Below are 15,919 nucleotides of genomic sequence, written 5' to 3' on the forward strand. Positions count from 1 at the left end.
GGTTTCTTTTCGGTTTCTTTGTTTTTATTTCAGTTTAATTTAATTATTTCTTCAAACTAAAGGGAGAGAAAAAAAAAACGACGATTAAAAACAATAATAACAATTCTGCACATGCACACAAGGGTTTTCAAGTAAGGATCTCAGTATCTGCTGTCTCTGGTAAACACTGCTTAGCTGTTTCTTAAGCCGAACACACATCAGGCCATTGCTGTGTGTGTGTGTGTGTTGGCAGAGGAGCTCCAGCATAGTCACTAGTGCGGCGTTTTGTGTAAGAAAGTGCTGCAGCTTCAGGCAAGCTGATCCTGTTTTGTGGGGAACGAGAGCCCATCACAGATTAGACACCCACAGCTTCATGTCGAATTTAATGCACCGAGTCAGGGATTTACTTTTAATCGACCGTCGCATACCGTACCAGTCTGTCATGGCTTTCCTGCACTGCACGGGCTTTCTTTCTTTTTTTTTTTTCCCCCTCAATCAAAATCTGCTCTCGTACCAGAAACGCTACATCAGATTGCTGTCATGTGGCACAACTGACAGAAAACAAGAGGCTTTTTTATCCCATTGTATAATGTTCATTTGGTGCAAATGAAACAATTCTGATTAAGATGGATATTAAGTGGCCTGCTGTAGTGCTGTAAATTCTTTTTCGATGATCTATTGGGCTATTATATATGTAAGAATGCCATGACCGTTTGTAGATTTGTCAAAAAATGGAACTACTAACCTCATAAATTGTCAGCTATGTATATACTCATGTGCCCTTTTTCCTTGGAAAAAAGAAAAGAAAAAGAACACAGTGCCTAATGTACTTCCGTAATGAATGTATGAAATTCTGTGCATTATGAAATGCTGTCCCACAATGCAGCATGCTGAAACACTTTCACTTCAACAAAACTGCCTCACTCTAAAATTGTCTAGTGCACAAAGATGGCTCACTGGAAAAAATAAAAAATAAAGTTGAAAAATTCAAGGACATGTCTTACGCAATCCACTTACGCTTCACCTACAAGCAACCTTTCATAAACCCAATACGACTAGTTGCATGCATAAGTAAACACACCCACGCAAATATACACACATGCTTTCAATTTCACACACAAAGTATAAACACACATCGCATGCACAAGTAGTCAGTAGTTGTTCCCTCTCTTTCTGTCACTGCTGGTAATGTTAGTGATATAAATAGTCATTACACAAGAAAGCATGAAAACAGTTGCTAATAAAGCCTCAGGGCTGCACTCATTTGCCTAAATTGAGTAACTATTATAACACTTCCTTTTGTTGTTGTTGTTGTTGTTGTTGTTGTTGTTGTTTTCTTTCATTCTCTGACACACACGCATCTGTCTATCCTCTTACCCCCAGTGACCTGGCCCCCGGCTGGTTGGATGGATCGTGGGGTAAAAGCAGGGAGCCCATGCCTGGGACGGAGCCTTCAGCCTGGGCTAGTGCCGAGTACTGGGAGTACCTTACCATCATCTTCAGATACTGCTTGCAAGGTGCACGATCACACACAGGACGAGACAAAGAAACAAAAGAGGAGAAAGGGAAAGAGGGGAAAAAAATAGAATGGTAAAAAGAGAGGGAGCAAAAAGAAAGAAGGATATAGATGAGAGGACAGAGTGAGAAGGGTGGACAGCTACAGCGATAGGCAGCCGTGTGCTCGCGTTCACGCTCGTGCTAGCACGTTCGTACACACACGCGCACACAGATACACACAAACACACACCCACACACGCACAAACACATGCACACACAGTGTGAGCCCCAGATGGGCGAGTCATCAAGCAAGCTCAGCAGTTAGAACCATCTTGCTTTGAGTAAATGAGAAAATGAAATGATTGTGCATGTGTGTGTGTGTGTGTGTGTGTGGCGGGGGAGAGACAGCGAGTCTAGGCTCTCATCCATTACGGAGAGCGGTGCGGTTCTCTCCATCCTCAAACAGCCCTGGATCTAAACCTACGGCACACTCCCTCGGTCCCTGGACATGAAGCTAACCCCTTGCAGCTGCCACGTTCTATAAGCATGGGTACGTTAATACAACACAGACACACAGAACGGCACACCCGAGGGGATGGTTGGCGACATACACACTCACACACTGAGAGAAGCGAGGTGAAGGAAGAAGCAAATCGCATGGTTTTACCTCATTGCTCAACAAAGCGGCGTTCAGGGTTCGGCTGATTTCGAACATCTTGGTTATCAGCGACTGTTTCTTTTTTGTCCTCTCGCCTCTGTGTACTTGCTCTAGTGGCTGTCCGTCAATGGAAGTCTCCCTTCCTTTTTCACTGTCTCTACCGGAAATGGGGAACGGTCCCAGCGAAAGAAAAAGGAAACGGATTTTTAAAAAAAAGGAGAAAGGGAGGGAAAAAAATCCTCTAAATGGACTGTTTTGCTTGGATGTGTTTTGTCCGCTTTCACGCCCTGTTTTTGGTGCACCTCGGTTAAATGTGCAGCTCGTGCCCTGGCTCACGGCACACAACTGAAGAGTCAATATTTTTTTTTTTATCTCCCCAGAGTCAGCACATTAAAACAAGCAGCCGGTCTGGCGGGCTTCTTTCCTTATCTGTCCCCCGCACACTCACTCGCACAATGCGCTCCGATCCACACACTGCTCTCTAGCAGATTACTCCGTCCCAAAACATAGCTCTTAGTTTAAACTCCTCTCTCTCTCTCTAGCTCCCCCTCGACCCTTTCCATCTCTTTCTCTCTCCTTCTTCTCCCTCCCTTCCTGTCTCTCTCTCTCTCTCTTTCTCCTCCCCCCTCCTCCCTCATCCCCCCCCATCTCTCTTTGGCGATCACGCTCTCCTGCAGCTACAGTTCGCAGTGTTACCACAAGGTGAGAAGACTGTTCTAACAAATGTAACATGGGCACATCTGCTTTCTCGCCGGTGCCTTGCTCCCCGAGCATCGGGCTCGGCTCAGTGCTCCTGCTGCTCTGAGGGTGCGCAAGATGCTCGGCCCATTCTCGACTCCATTTTCACCTATCCGCTTCGCTTCGGCTACATTGATCTGCGCAGGATTGGCACTCTGCTTTAATGCAGCAGGGACATTAACAACACTCTGACCATCCGACACTCTCAGCCGTTCTGCTTGGGTCCTTATTCATCACTCAAAAAAAAGAAATACTCCTGCAAAAATGTAGACGTGTATGAAGTGGTGCGAAGTGGCAATTTATATTTAGACGTCTGATTCAGGATGTATGAACACACGGCCCAAATCACATAATGCAGAAGACAAGGTTTCTCTACTGCTCTACTGCTACTGGACTGACTTCAGGGAAATTTTGCATTCATTAAAATCTACAGTTTAATTGAAATATACAGGTGTCATTGCATCAACAACAACAGATTGAAAACAACAATAAATTCTCAAATAAAAATTCCTAAAAAAACCCCCTCATCTAAATAAAACAATCACTTCCTGTGTTAGCATTATGCATTATTTCTTGACCGATCGTGCTTTTTGATTTATTTTTTTTTTTTACTTTAGCTAATAATTTGCTAATTTAATAATTTTCTAACTTTAGCTAATTTAATTTGGTCATAGTAACTAAGAAAAGATTAATAATATTGTTGCCTCATCAATTTAAAAACAAATGCCTACAATGGAAACAATGGGAACATCTCACATTTTGCAAGTGGCAGATTAAACTAAATGCTAATTACAATAAAATTTAAACCTGAAAAGAAAGCGGTGTGCCATAGTAAAGCTTACTAGTAGTTGAATGTGAATAAAGTCAACATGTTTTTCTCTATCATGAACGTCAAGTAAATTGCTTTTCTTATTAGTTTTAACGCAACACAAAGCTATATATTATAAACACTAATTTACAAACAATGAAAATGAAACTAGAATACAGCTAAACTGAATATACCACAAGTAACCTATTTGTGAATAAACATGTAGTTATCTATTAATAACTACATCACCTTCATGTATACTATATGCAAACTGTTTTCCTTTTTAGTTTTGTTTCACTGTTTTTATGAGCGGTTATTTTTTTATGAACTGTTTTTATTTACAAGGCTGATGCATGCTCTTAGTCTGTGAGTACAAAGAAATGACCTCATTTTAATAGGATTTGGTCATTATCCCAAAATATCAGTGACGAGCTATGAGGTCAGACTTTGTTCACAGATGCAGCAAGATGATCTAATACTGAGCATTTAGTAAGAGGTTGCATGGCACATACAAAAATCTGTAAAAATGGAAATAGTTTTAGTATCTACATAACATAAAATTGTCAGATGTTTTTTGTTGTTGCTTTAAACAAGAAGCAAACATACATTTCTAAATTGGTTTAAAATGATATTGGGTGTGAATGCACCCGGCTCGGTGAGCTTCTCACTGTGTAGCTATAGTGCAGCATGCTTTGGTCTCCATGCCACAGGAGAGGCAAGTGTCCAGTTAATAGCAGCCTAGTGACACCAGCCCATCTGTTAGGGTGGATTGCAGCCAATGGCAAGACAGAGAAAGCGAGGGGGCACAGTGCCATGTTCTTCTAATGGAGCTGTTTTTTTTTAAATATATATTTTTGTGGCCTGAGGATGCATGCATACATAAGAGTGTTTGCATGTGTATATGTGTACCAGGATTGGTTGCCACATGAATCGTGGAGCCTGCTGCTTGATTTCAGTGTCAGCTGCCTCTCATCCCTGCTCTTCTGTCCGCTCTGGTCCCAGGAGTCATCTGATTGCTGTCGCCATAGTGATTCTACGTGTCTTCCTGAAGCCTGCTCAAAGCCTGGTGTCCCCTGCGGATGGCCTTCTCCATGCATGACCTGCCGTTTGCAGAGTGGCTACATGCACGCTGTCCCAAAATGGTCCAGTTAAAAAGGGTTTCCCTGTACACTACCAAAAACATGGAGTTCCCAGAGGAAACACACACACACACACACACACAGTAATATTAACTTGATTTTCTTGGGTATTTTTCAATATATGTCGGAAATTAAAAAAAAGGGGAAAAAAACCCCCCCAGCTAAAACATTCAGTAACCTTTTGTCTCAATGTAATGAGATATTGGTGAGTTGACTGAAATATTAAATGGAGCTACAACTGATTCTGATATGAAAAGCCATCGCATCTCAGGAGAACCAATTAAAATATGTGAGGATCAAGAAGTGGACCGTACTTTTCTTGTGCATAGTTTGAACTTTGCTCATGAATTGCGTGATTGATGTGTTGATTAAATTATCTGTTCAGTGATGACAGGAACGGCGCAGTGGAGAGATGAGGAAGAAAAGGCAGATTCTGCTCCTGCAGGCACATCATAATTGTCAAAAGAATACCCGCAGAGATTCAGCATGCTCTGAAACACTCTTCTGTGCTTGAGTAGGCTGGCAACTTATAGTACTTGAACGTTCACTGGGGACGCAAGAACGAAAAAGAATTTGAATTTGCAAATATTTCAATCACTTGACATTGCTTATACAAATCAACAACCTTATCCTATGCATACATATTTATGGAACCATCTAACTGATGACAGGAAATGACACCTCATGATGGACAGCTATTTCATTTTCAATTCTAGGAAGATGTCATCCAGCAGAATTACCAACCACTTAGAAAACATTTGGTCCACACTTGCGGCCCTGATTTCAATACTTTGCTATACAATATAATCAAAGGCTAAAAAAAATCATTCTATCGTATTTGAGAAGCTCTCCTTGTCTACTTCTAGCAGGAAGCTAGTGAACCATGGAATTAGCAGGAGAGAAAGTTTGAGGTTGTCCCTTTCTGAGATGCAGTCTTACAGGAAATCATTTAAAGGATGATTAAAAAAAAGCAGGAACATTAATAGAACATGAATGGGGTCTGGCTTGATTGTGTTTGATGGCACATAGTCTCTAGACTATGCTTCAATTGTCCAGGAATTCATATAAGAGATAGACAGTAGGCTATTGGTCATGAGGGACATGGCAATTGTGAAAGGAACAGTTGATGATGGCAATTTCTGTAGCCATTTTTTTCCCCGTCATAGTATGTCAGGAAAGAAATATTAAGTGGAAGGTATTTGAACTTGACAGTGATTTTTTTCTTCTGTGGGAAGTTTGGGGTTTTATACAATATATCTTATTTACAAATGGAAAAAATTAGGCTACATCCCTGAGTGCATATTACAGACCTTCCAAAATAGCGATGGCATCATTTTTAGTACAGTGCCATGCATTAAAGGAAATAGCATGCATTAATAAGGTGATAAATGAAGATTACTTTTGCTTTTAAGATGGCACACTTTGTATACTACTGTTACTAAAGCCCATCCAAAAGTATATAGTATTATATATATATATATATATATATATATATATATATATATATATATATATATATATATATATTTAAATCCCACACAACACAGTTATTTCTTTCCTTTCCGTTCTTCCTTTCTTTCCTTTTTTTTTTTTTTTGCAGTAGGAGGTTAGGTGTTCTACATATGTTAGGTCAATCATATCTAAAATATGGATATATCCATCCTTCTATCCATCCAATGTACCATCCCATCTCAGGGCACAATTGCACACACCCATTCACACACTACGGACAATTTAGAGATGCAGTCAGCCTACAATGCATGTCTTTGGACTGGAGGAGGAAACTGGAGTACCCGGAGGAAACCCCCTGAAGCATGGGGAGAGCATGCAAGCTCCGTGCACACAGGACAGAGGCCTGGAAACGAATGCCTGACCCCAGAGGTGTGAGGCAACGTGCTAACCACTAAGCCGCTGTACCCTCTAGATATATTCAAATACATATTCACATTGAAATTAAATAATATTCTCATCCCAAAATCCTAGACCAAGTTGACTCCAAGTCAGCCAGTTTACTCATTTTCATAGCAATACTTCACTTATGAGAATATATGTAATAATATAAGACTAGTTTAGGACCTTGGTCAAAGGACAATTAGGGGAAACTGTTTTTAATGCTGCTTCGATAAAAAATAAAAACTTGTATGGATTTACTTTTAAATATTACAGTACATTTTTGGGATTAATAATCATCATGCTGGACTTAAGTAGTGTATAAGTTTGGAAGGGGCAGATTTTGAGTTAAGGTAAAGCTAAAGCTATTTTTATTGATCATTGGACTTGTAAACTGTATTTGAATTTGTAAAGTCCAGATTTTTAAATTAGGTTGCAGGTATCTGAACAATTCTTGCTAAGTTATGTGAACAACTGACAACTAACGACAGCAACCAGCTTAATGTGCTTTTATTGGTTAAAAACTCTTCATTATTATTTTTTCTCAAAAACTATCAACTACTATTTATTTATTTATTTATTTTTTACAATAATAGAAAATATGAACTTCTCTCAAATGCACTAAATTTTGAACTTTTTCTGGCTGTGATAGCGTTAATAGCCTACATAAAGGGAAGAAATTTTTTAAACAGTAGATATCACAATCCGTTTTTGCCCATTGAAAATGCAAATGAGGCTTTGTCCAATTAAATCCGCACACATTTGCATACTTAATAATAACCAAAAATCTAGTCTTCTGATGAAGTTAGAATGAGAATATTTACTTCACTGTCATAATCTCAAGAGAAATACCTTTAAAGAAAGGTTTCTTGGAATATTATTTCTTAATTGTTTAATTTATAAAATACTTATGTTCAGTGCCATGTTCAGTATAAAGTCTTCCTCTGTAATATCCTTCTAATCAGTAATTCTGAATATAGCAATATCTGATTTTGAGAAAAACTTTAAAAAAAAAAAATAAAAAAAAGACAATTTAGTTGAATGTGTTTCCATTCTAGTTAGAGTGGTTTATAAAGTTGATAAAATTCTCATTTCTGCCTGTAGTGTTGCTATGAGACAGCTGTATTTATATTCCACCAGCTCATACTATTGACGCTAAAACGTTTTGAGAGCCCTATTGAAACATAATATGAATATATTTTTGGGTGACAGTAATTGAAAATCCTCTGCACCTGTAGAAATAAGACAGTATTACTGGGTCCATAGTGAAGGTGACTGACACCTGGTCACGTGACTGTGTAGCATAACAAAGTACTTCGCTACAGCATCTGAGTATAATACTTTCTTGTTTTAAAAACGCAGTCCGGTAGCTCAGCTCAGCACCCCCCCCCCCCCCCCCCATTAATTCTGTAGGAAATTGTATTGTGATGTTATGGATAAAAACGTGGCGCTTGCTGAGAGACATCCGCGGAGCTGGGGGAGCTAACGCGCTAATCCACACGCACCGCGCGCGCGCCCTTTGAGCAGCTCCTGACGTCAACCCGTCGCACGCGCGCTCCTTTTCGCGGGTCGCTCAGTGTGTTGTCCTGGCAACGCTCGTGCAGCGTCGGCGTATCTGCCAGGTGCTGGAGAAGAGGAAAGGAAGATGGAGGAGAGCGTTAGAGACCCCGATACTGGTGTGTAAACACAAAGCAGTGTCTGCGTTATACCTTTGACAACGACACGCACATACCGAATGACATTAGAGCGCATGAGCGAGGTGCTGTCGGGTTTGTCGGTCGGTGCATGGTGTAATGATAATCACCCTCTGTAAACATTGGCGTGTTTTGCTAACGTTAGCCACGCTCGCTAACAGTGACACATAATCACGAGCTGGGAAATTACAGTCTGTCCTCTCTCTCTCTCTGTGAGAAACTGTAATTACTATATTTATGAGCCTGGTATTTTGTGTCTGTTAATATTGTGCGCCGTATATTTAACCGTTTCTGCAGTGGTTGTTCACAAACCCCCCTAATTAATAAATAAAGCCAGTTACATCTCCTACCCATGTGTTTACTATCTAAATAACCTGGGTGAATATTGTAGTTGACTCACAAGACGCTCGTGGTTTCAAACATTGCGCGCGCCGAGACTAGCTATTTAATAAACGGATTTCTTCATCGCTGTTTTGGACGAAATACAAGAGTTACACTTGAAGTGGGAGCGTTTTGAATCGTTTCGGACATACCGAGCAACTTTAGGGCAGTGTGTGAGTGTGTTAAATGATGTGTGATGTGTGTGAGTGATGAAACGCGGTTTGTGAGAGAAGGAACGGATTCCTGTGGAGCTGCAGATTAAAGCGACAGAGAGAATGATATTGTTTAAACGTCAATTAAACATGACTGACTCAAGAGGCAATAATAAAACATATAACGACTGTAATATGATATGAGGCTGCTGTGAGTCACATGATTGTGTCACTTCTGAAATGGCGGGGAGTCTGTTCGAATGTGTCATACACGTCAAGGTACGTCAGGTACGTCAAACGTCATCACGTACACCATACTTTAGGCACAAAAGAAGTCCAACTACGTCCTGAGAGAGAGAGAGAGAGAGAGGTTTGAATCTGATATAAAGCATGGTGGAGTTTTTGTTGTTGTTCATGAAGATTTAAGGCATTTATTTTTTTCTCTAATTTTGTGGAAAGCTAGTGAACGGTATGATTTATCCATGTAGAATTTGTATCTTTATCCAGTAATCAGTCCGTACAGGATTAAATTTTTTGTGTGATTGTTGCAGCCAATAATGCTTCATTTTGTTGCAGCTTTTTAAAAAAAAAAAATTGCTATGCAACTTGTGGAGTTTTTTTTGCGGAAAACTACCTGAACTGGCGAAATTGCAATTGCGTGGTCTTTCACAGAGCTGTACTCATGTTCGATGCGCACGACTCGAACAATGTTTTGGCTCAGTGTGTGTCGTGATGATGTCACATGACACGTCTTGGCCCAAATCTTGGCCAGAAAATCTGTGGTAATTTTGAACATTTGCAAGGTCCTCAGAATATTGTGGAATTTCCTCGAGTTTGCGTTCATTTCTTCAATCGCAAAACAGTTTCCACTGATCAAATACTGTACATTTCACATCTTTTTACTCGCTTGAATTAGTGAATGACTTGCGTTCTGACAAATTATTTTACTTGTTTTACAAATGTTAAGATATCTTAGCAAGGGATCCTGTGTGTGTGTGTGTGTGTGTGTGTGTGTGTGTGTACTTTATGTTTTGAGAAGTTATATTGGAGTATAACCTTTGCATAATAATATCTTTTGTATAATATTGTGCTGCATTTTCTTATAATAAGTTAGAATAGCAAAGTATGCCACCTCTTGTTTCATTCTGGTTGTCTGTTTTTAAAGAGTGTTAATTAAAACTAAGGACTGTGGTATTATCAGTGTTAAAAATGACATCAGATCATGTAAATTTTTCAAAACTTTGAAACTCCCAGGTTTACACATTCCTATGTTAGTAATTCTTAAATCTAGGGATGCACAAATCCTATTTTAAAATGTCCAATACAATATTAATATCAGAGCTATGGGTATAATATGACACCTGATATTATCTGACTACTTTATACTAAACAAGCTGTCTTTGTAAAACGTTGGCCTGCTTTTTAAAAAAAAAAAAAAAAAAATGTTTCTGTCCTCTGGTCACATGCATAATCTGTATTCTGACAGTGAGCATCACATTATATTTGAAATATGTCAAATCTGTAATATATTTTCAGTATTGGATTACTTAAATCTGTTCTGCATTCTGAAGCTTCATCTGTGCTTACTCCATTTGGCTGAGTCAAATGCTGAGCCTTTGCTGTGTGTTTTACAGGCAGTGAGACAGGAGGAGATGATGCTTTGCTGGGGAATGTGAGCAAACTGACTGTCACTCCTCCAGGACACACAGGAGTGGCCAGAAAAGGACACCTTGTCTTTGATGCCTGCTTTGAGAGTGGTGAGTAGGCTGGAATTTAGAGCTCACTGTCCTAGGGTTCATTTTCTTCTCTGCACCGTCTTGTGTAACACAACACTAATGCTAAACTGAGATTATTTTACTGCAGTCTAGCAGTAACCTACTGCTCTACCAGGAACAAAGTTTTTGTTCGAATGAAATATAAATTGGATTGCTGGCCTGGCATTTCAGAAAGCGCATTAGATATGAGGCCATAGTGCTGTGTTTAAGGCAGATAGTTTAATCCTTATTTCTTGATGATTTTAGTCAAATCCAGGGCAGCACAGCAAAATAAAAATGATATAATTCTTGTCGTCATTGATTTAGAAATACACTATGGCCAGTGCAGTATTTTAACTATTTTTGAATTGGATTGTGAGTCATTGTGGGTGAATGAAAGTTTGGAATTCTCAGAAACGATGACTGAATTCCTTAGTCATTAGATCAGTTAGAGCTGTCTCAATTTGAAGACACTTCAAAAGTGGCCATGAAATCCTGCCTTTGTTGAAAAATGTCAACGATGGTATCACCCACAGTCCTTCGTGCATAGCTTAAGTTTTGAAAAGAATTAAAATAAATTTGTGAAATGATCAATGCACGTATAAGTCAAAATATCCTTCATTGTAGGTAGCAAATAATGACTTTCTGGGTGATTTCAGTGCGTCACATGTGTTTCACTGCCTGTGTCAGTAAGTAAAACAATATTGATGAAGTCTTTTGTGCTACCAAGTACTAAGGAGCCTCTACCAGTTCTAACACACTCTCTCTAACTCCGGCTGCATCCTTGACATTGAGATGTGCCTTATATGCAGTATATCTGCTTTCACAACAACTGTAACATTTTTGTAATATGCAGTTTTTCTATTATGTTGGGACGTCTTCAATATGGGAACAGCTTCAATGTTTCTTAGCCCAGAGTCTACAAATATCTGGAAATGTACTGAAGGGATGAATACTGTTCTTCCTCAGTATTAGGAAATGTATTACCTCAGTGGGTGTTTTGGTGATGATGGTGTTGGAGAGCCCTGTCTAAAATGTTGGTCCAAAATCTCCCATAGGTGAGCTGACTGTGATTTTCATCATTTTCATACACATTAAGTCTTTCGTTCTCTGTGGATGGGGTGTTGTCCTCCTAGAAGAGAGCACACCCACCAGGATAGAAATGTTTCATTGTAGAACAAAGGTGATGAGTCAGAATAATGTATTGATGTGCAGTGACCCTTCCCTCTAAGGGGGCAAATGGTTCCAAACCATGCCAGCTAAATGTCCTCCAGAGCAAAACAGAGTCATTGGACTTCATCATTGCAGTGGTCAAGCATTCAGGCTTAGAGTTCGCTCAAGTCCTTTTGGGAAGATTGTATTTATGAGTGGGGAAGTCGTAATTATGACATCATGTGCGTTCAAGTCACTTTGGATGGAGCAGGATGGTGGTGTACCTTCTCTACTTCTAGAAAATGAAAAAAAAAGAATGTGCATCAGGTGTGTTTTGCTTTTTTATATTTTTTATTCAATTTATGAAGCCACTGTAAACTTTATCGTTACATATTATATCGTAATTGTACAATGCTATTGTATTTTGTGCAGGCAATTAGCTTGTTTTATTGTAAATAAAAAAGCCTGACATTAACTTGCTGCATGTACCAAACACATAATAATTGAAATCAGCTTCTAAGGTGAGTAAACATTAAATTTCACCAAATTTACTGTCATGTACAGACATTGCATCCATTGATTACGCCATGTTTCCTTAATGACATGCCCCCAAATCGGAAACTATGAGCTCAAAAAAAATCCCCATAGAAACACACAGAAAGTTTCCCACTTGTAATTACCACTCTGTGGTGGTGTTCATGTGCGTTCAACTCGTAAATACAATCTTTCCAACATGATTTGAATGCACCATTACATGATTCTCATGTCATGTGCTGTGTGCAGGACTGCAGGATTGTTTAAATTCCACCCTCACCCGCTTCTGATCAAATTTTCACCACTCTCACCCACTCCTGTGTATGAGATTTTCTAATAAATGTATTAAAAATGCTAATTAAATATAAATACAAATATAAAAGAATAGGCAATTCAAACCCTGACCAGGATAAAGCAAATATTGAAAGTAAAAGAACAAGAGAATGAACCCAATTTACACCAGATGTGTTCCAATATGCTCCCACTTTAACCCTAGCATTTTTAAGTGAGCCTTATAGCCAACCACCATATCTTCCCCACATGAAAGTGTATGTCAGCTACTCTTATGAAGTTTTTTGTTGGGACCAGTGTCTGTGGTTTTTACAGCTCCGAACTCTCAAATGCTCATTTGTTTTGTGATGAATATACACTGCAACACTAGTATAATTATCATTTCTATGTAGTTGTGGATGGAATGTTTTGCTGGCAGTCTGAATCTGACATGCTCTAAAATTCTCAGTCACCTGTACAACACTTGCAATTCTGTTTTTTTCTTAGGCCTACATAACTCACTAATGTACAAGCATCATGGGAATTGTACACATGCTTTGAAACACAATTTCCAACCCTATGTACTGAAAGCTTTCCTACAGATGTAAATGCAGATCTTACTTTTGTCACTGTTCTGTTTGAAACACTAATTTAGAAATTTTTGTGACTGAAACTCCTGCCAACACAGACATGGGAGACGGAAGTGAGGCGAAAAAGTGCTCTTTTATTTTCAGAAGTGGGGTTTTTGGGTGTGTGGAGTGGGGCGTGCAGTGCTCTGGAATGGCAGCAGATCAGTGTTGGCCTCTGGGGTTGGAGCGTGGGCTGTAGGCTGCTGCAGACGAGAGGTGGGACCCAGGAAGCCCAGTTGAAGACCTCGGTGTCGTCGACCTGAATGCGGCTGCCAGTGAGCGACCTTGTCAGTGTCCGAGCTGTCTCTGCTTCCTGCGTGAGAGAGAGAGAGAGAGAGAGAAAGAAGTCAGCCGACGTAAGTGGAGGAACATAGCTCACCTGGCTGCTGCTCTGACGCCCTTTTATACTCTCCCCTCTACTCCAGGAGGGTAGAGAATGGCTGCTGTCATCAGTAGCTGCCAGCCGTGTGCGTTTCTACCACCCCGCCTTGCAGTCATATGCTCTCACGCTATCCAAAACAATCGAGGTGCTGAAGTGGTGCTGTCCTTTCAGCACCTCTGTGGCAGTTGCATGAGGAGCATATTTCCTTGTGTAACGCAGACTTTCGGCTCGCCGTCACAGTACCTTCCTCCTCAGCTCTGAGCATATGGACGCTGGGCCCATATGGCATATCTGCGGTAGAGGCCGTCGGCATTCCCATGCTGGACCCCCGCCCAATGCTGCACCTGAAATGAGAAGTCTTGTAATGAAAGGAACCACCATCGTGTTACTCTGGCATTGGTGTCCTTTGCTTTTGCCATCCATTGCAGTGGAGCGGGGTCAGTCACCAGAGTGAAGTGCCGGCCTGCCAGGTAGTGGCAGAGTTCCTCGATGGCCCACTTTATCGCAAGAGCTTCCCTTTCTACGGTAGCGTATTTTCTCTCTGTGGGGGTCAGCTTTCGGCTGATGTACAGGACCAGTTGTTCTTCTTCATCGACTGTTTGCGAGAGGATGGTGCCCAGGAGGTTAAAGTCAGGATTGGGTAATACCGGAGAGCTGGTGACTGCAACTTTCAGGGCCTGGAAAGCCTCCTCTGCTTGCTCTGACCACCGCACCTTGTCTGGTTGTTCTTTCCTTGTGAGATCTGAGAAGGGGGAGGCTATAGAGGAGAAGTTAGGCACAAAATGTCGGTAGTACCCCACCAACCCCAGAAAGGCATGTACCTGTTTCCTTGACTGCTTTCCAGAGCAATCCCAGGACCTCCCTGAGGTGAAATAAATGGTCTGCACATGTGGAGGAGTGAATGATGATATCTTCCAGATACGCTGCCACATATGGGCAGTGGGGATGTAGGACAATATCCATTATGTGCTGCCAGAACCCGATACTGTCAGTGGCCACTGATGGTGCTAAATGCAGTTTTTGGTTTTGCTTCTGGGGCGAGTGCTACCTGCCAGTACCCTTTTGTGAGGTCCAGCGTGGAGATGAACCAGACTCTCCCCAATCGTTTTACCAAATCGCTCACTCGGGAGGAAGTAGCTGTCGAAGTCTGAAACCTATTTGAGCCTCTGGAAGTCATTACAAAGCCTCATGCTGCCGTTGGGTTTCGGCACAACCACAATGGGGCTCGACCAGGTGCTGGCGGATTCCTCAATGATTCCATCTCTGAGCATTCTGCTAACCTCCTCAATAGCCTAACCTCTAGGACATGGTAGGAGGAAAAGATGTCTGCAAACTGGTCCACCAGCTCCGTCAGCTCTTGGCTTTGTGTGGCGGTGAGATCTTCTCCTCAGTGGGCCAAGTTACTCACTGGAATCTGTGGAGAATGTAGCAAACACAGACACCACTGAAGCTGGATCAACCCATTTTTTTTTTAGCAGGTTTGTGTGATATGTTTGTCGGTCTGTGTGCTTACCGAGCTGTCACAGGAAATAGTTGACTAGGCCCACCTTCTCGAGGAGTGTGTACAGGCCTTGCCATCATGCCAGGAATTTACAGGAGGCGTTGAGGAGCAGGAGGAGCACCTTATCACCTTGTTGGACCTCCCATGGTTGTGCTGGTCGGTTATACACTCTTTGTTGCTCTTGTTGAGCGGCCTCCATATGCTCTCTGATGATCGGTGCTACTTGGTTGATCCACTCCTACATGTCTTGGATGAAGTCAGTGACTGAGTGGAATGGTGAGGGTTGCACCTTCCTGCCTCCCTGGCCAGGTCTAACAGTCCCAGAGGACACCGTCCAAAGAGCAGTTCAAATGGTGTGAAGCCAATGGATGCCTGGGGGCTCTCTTGTATGGTGAAGAAGACATATGGTAGGAGGAGGTCCGAGTTCCTCCCTACCTTGTCCACCACCCATTTCAGCATCAATTTGAGTGTTTGGTTGAAACACTCCACCAATCCATCCATCTGTGGGTGGTAGACGGAGGTTCTCAAGTGCTTCACCTGCAACAGCCTGCACAGATCAACCATTACTTTGGACATGAATGGCATATATTGGTCGGTAAGATGTCCTTAAGTATCACCACATGGCTGAACAGGAGCATGAGTCCTTTGGTGACGTTGCGGGAGGTGGCTTTCCGAAGTGGCACTGCCTCGGGGTATCTGTTGGCGTAGTCCACAATCACGAGTATCTACTCATGGCCCCTGGCCAACTTCGGCAGTGGCAC

The 15,919-nt window shown here is 41.3% G+C and overlaps 2 protein-coding genes across 3 annotated transcripts in view; one reads left to right on the forward strand and one right to left on the reverse strand.

The window, feature by feature from the left end:
- elavl4 (ELAV like neuron-specific RNA binding protein 4) overlaps window positions 1-2,741 on the reverse strand; it is a 73,429-nt gene extending 70,688 nt beyond the window's left edge. The window contains exons 1-2 of one of the 2 annotated variants that reach the window (XM_053625301.1): window positions 2,144-2,741; window positions 1,357-1,485 (exon numbers count right to left, since the gene is read on the reverse strand). In XM_053625301.1, the coding sequence (XP_053481276.1) occupies window positions 1,357-1,485; window positions 2,144-2,191 (177 nt within the window). In that variant the 5' untranslated portion in view covers window positions 2,192-2,741. The remainder of the gene's footprint in view (window positions 1-1,356; window positions 1,486-2,143) is intronic. The other variant, XM_053625302.1, reaches the window with a different exon arrangement.
- A 5,540-nt stretch (window positions 2,742-8,281) lies between these two features.
- Window positions 8,282-15,919, forward strand: part of agbl4 (AGBL carboxypeptidase 4) — a 366,689-nt gene continuing 359,051 nt past the window's right edge. The window contains exons 1-2 of the mRNA XM_053625311.1: window positions 8,282-8,385; window positions 10,571-10,693. Coding sequence (XP_053481286.1) covers window positions 8,355-8,385; window positions 10,571-10,693 — 154 coding nt within the window. The 5' untranslated portion in view covers window positions 8,282-8,354. The remainder of the gene's footprint in view (window positions 8,386-10,570; window positions 10,694-15,919) is intronic.

Source organism: Ictalurus furcatus, chromosome 5 (assembly GCF_023375685.1).
Source record: "Ictalurus furcatus strain D&B chromosome 5, Billie_1.0, whole genome shotgun sequence".
Classification (NCBI taxonomy): domain Eukaryota; kingdom Metazoa; phylum Chordata; class Actinopteri; order Siluriformes; family Ictaluridae; genus Ictalurus; species Ictalurus furcatus.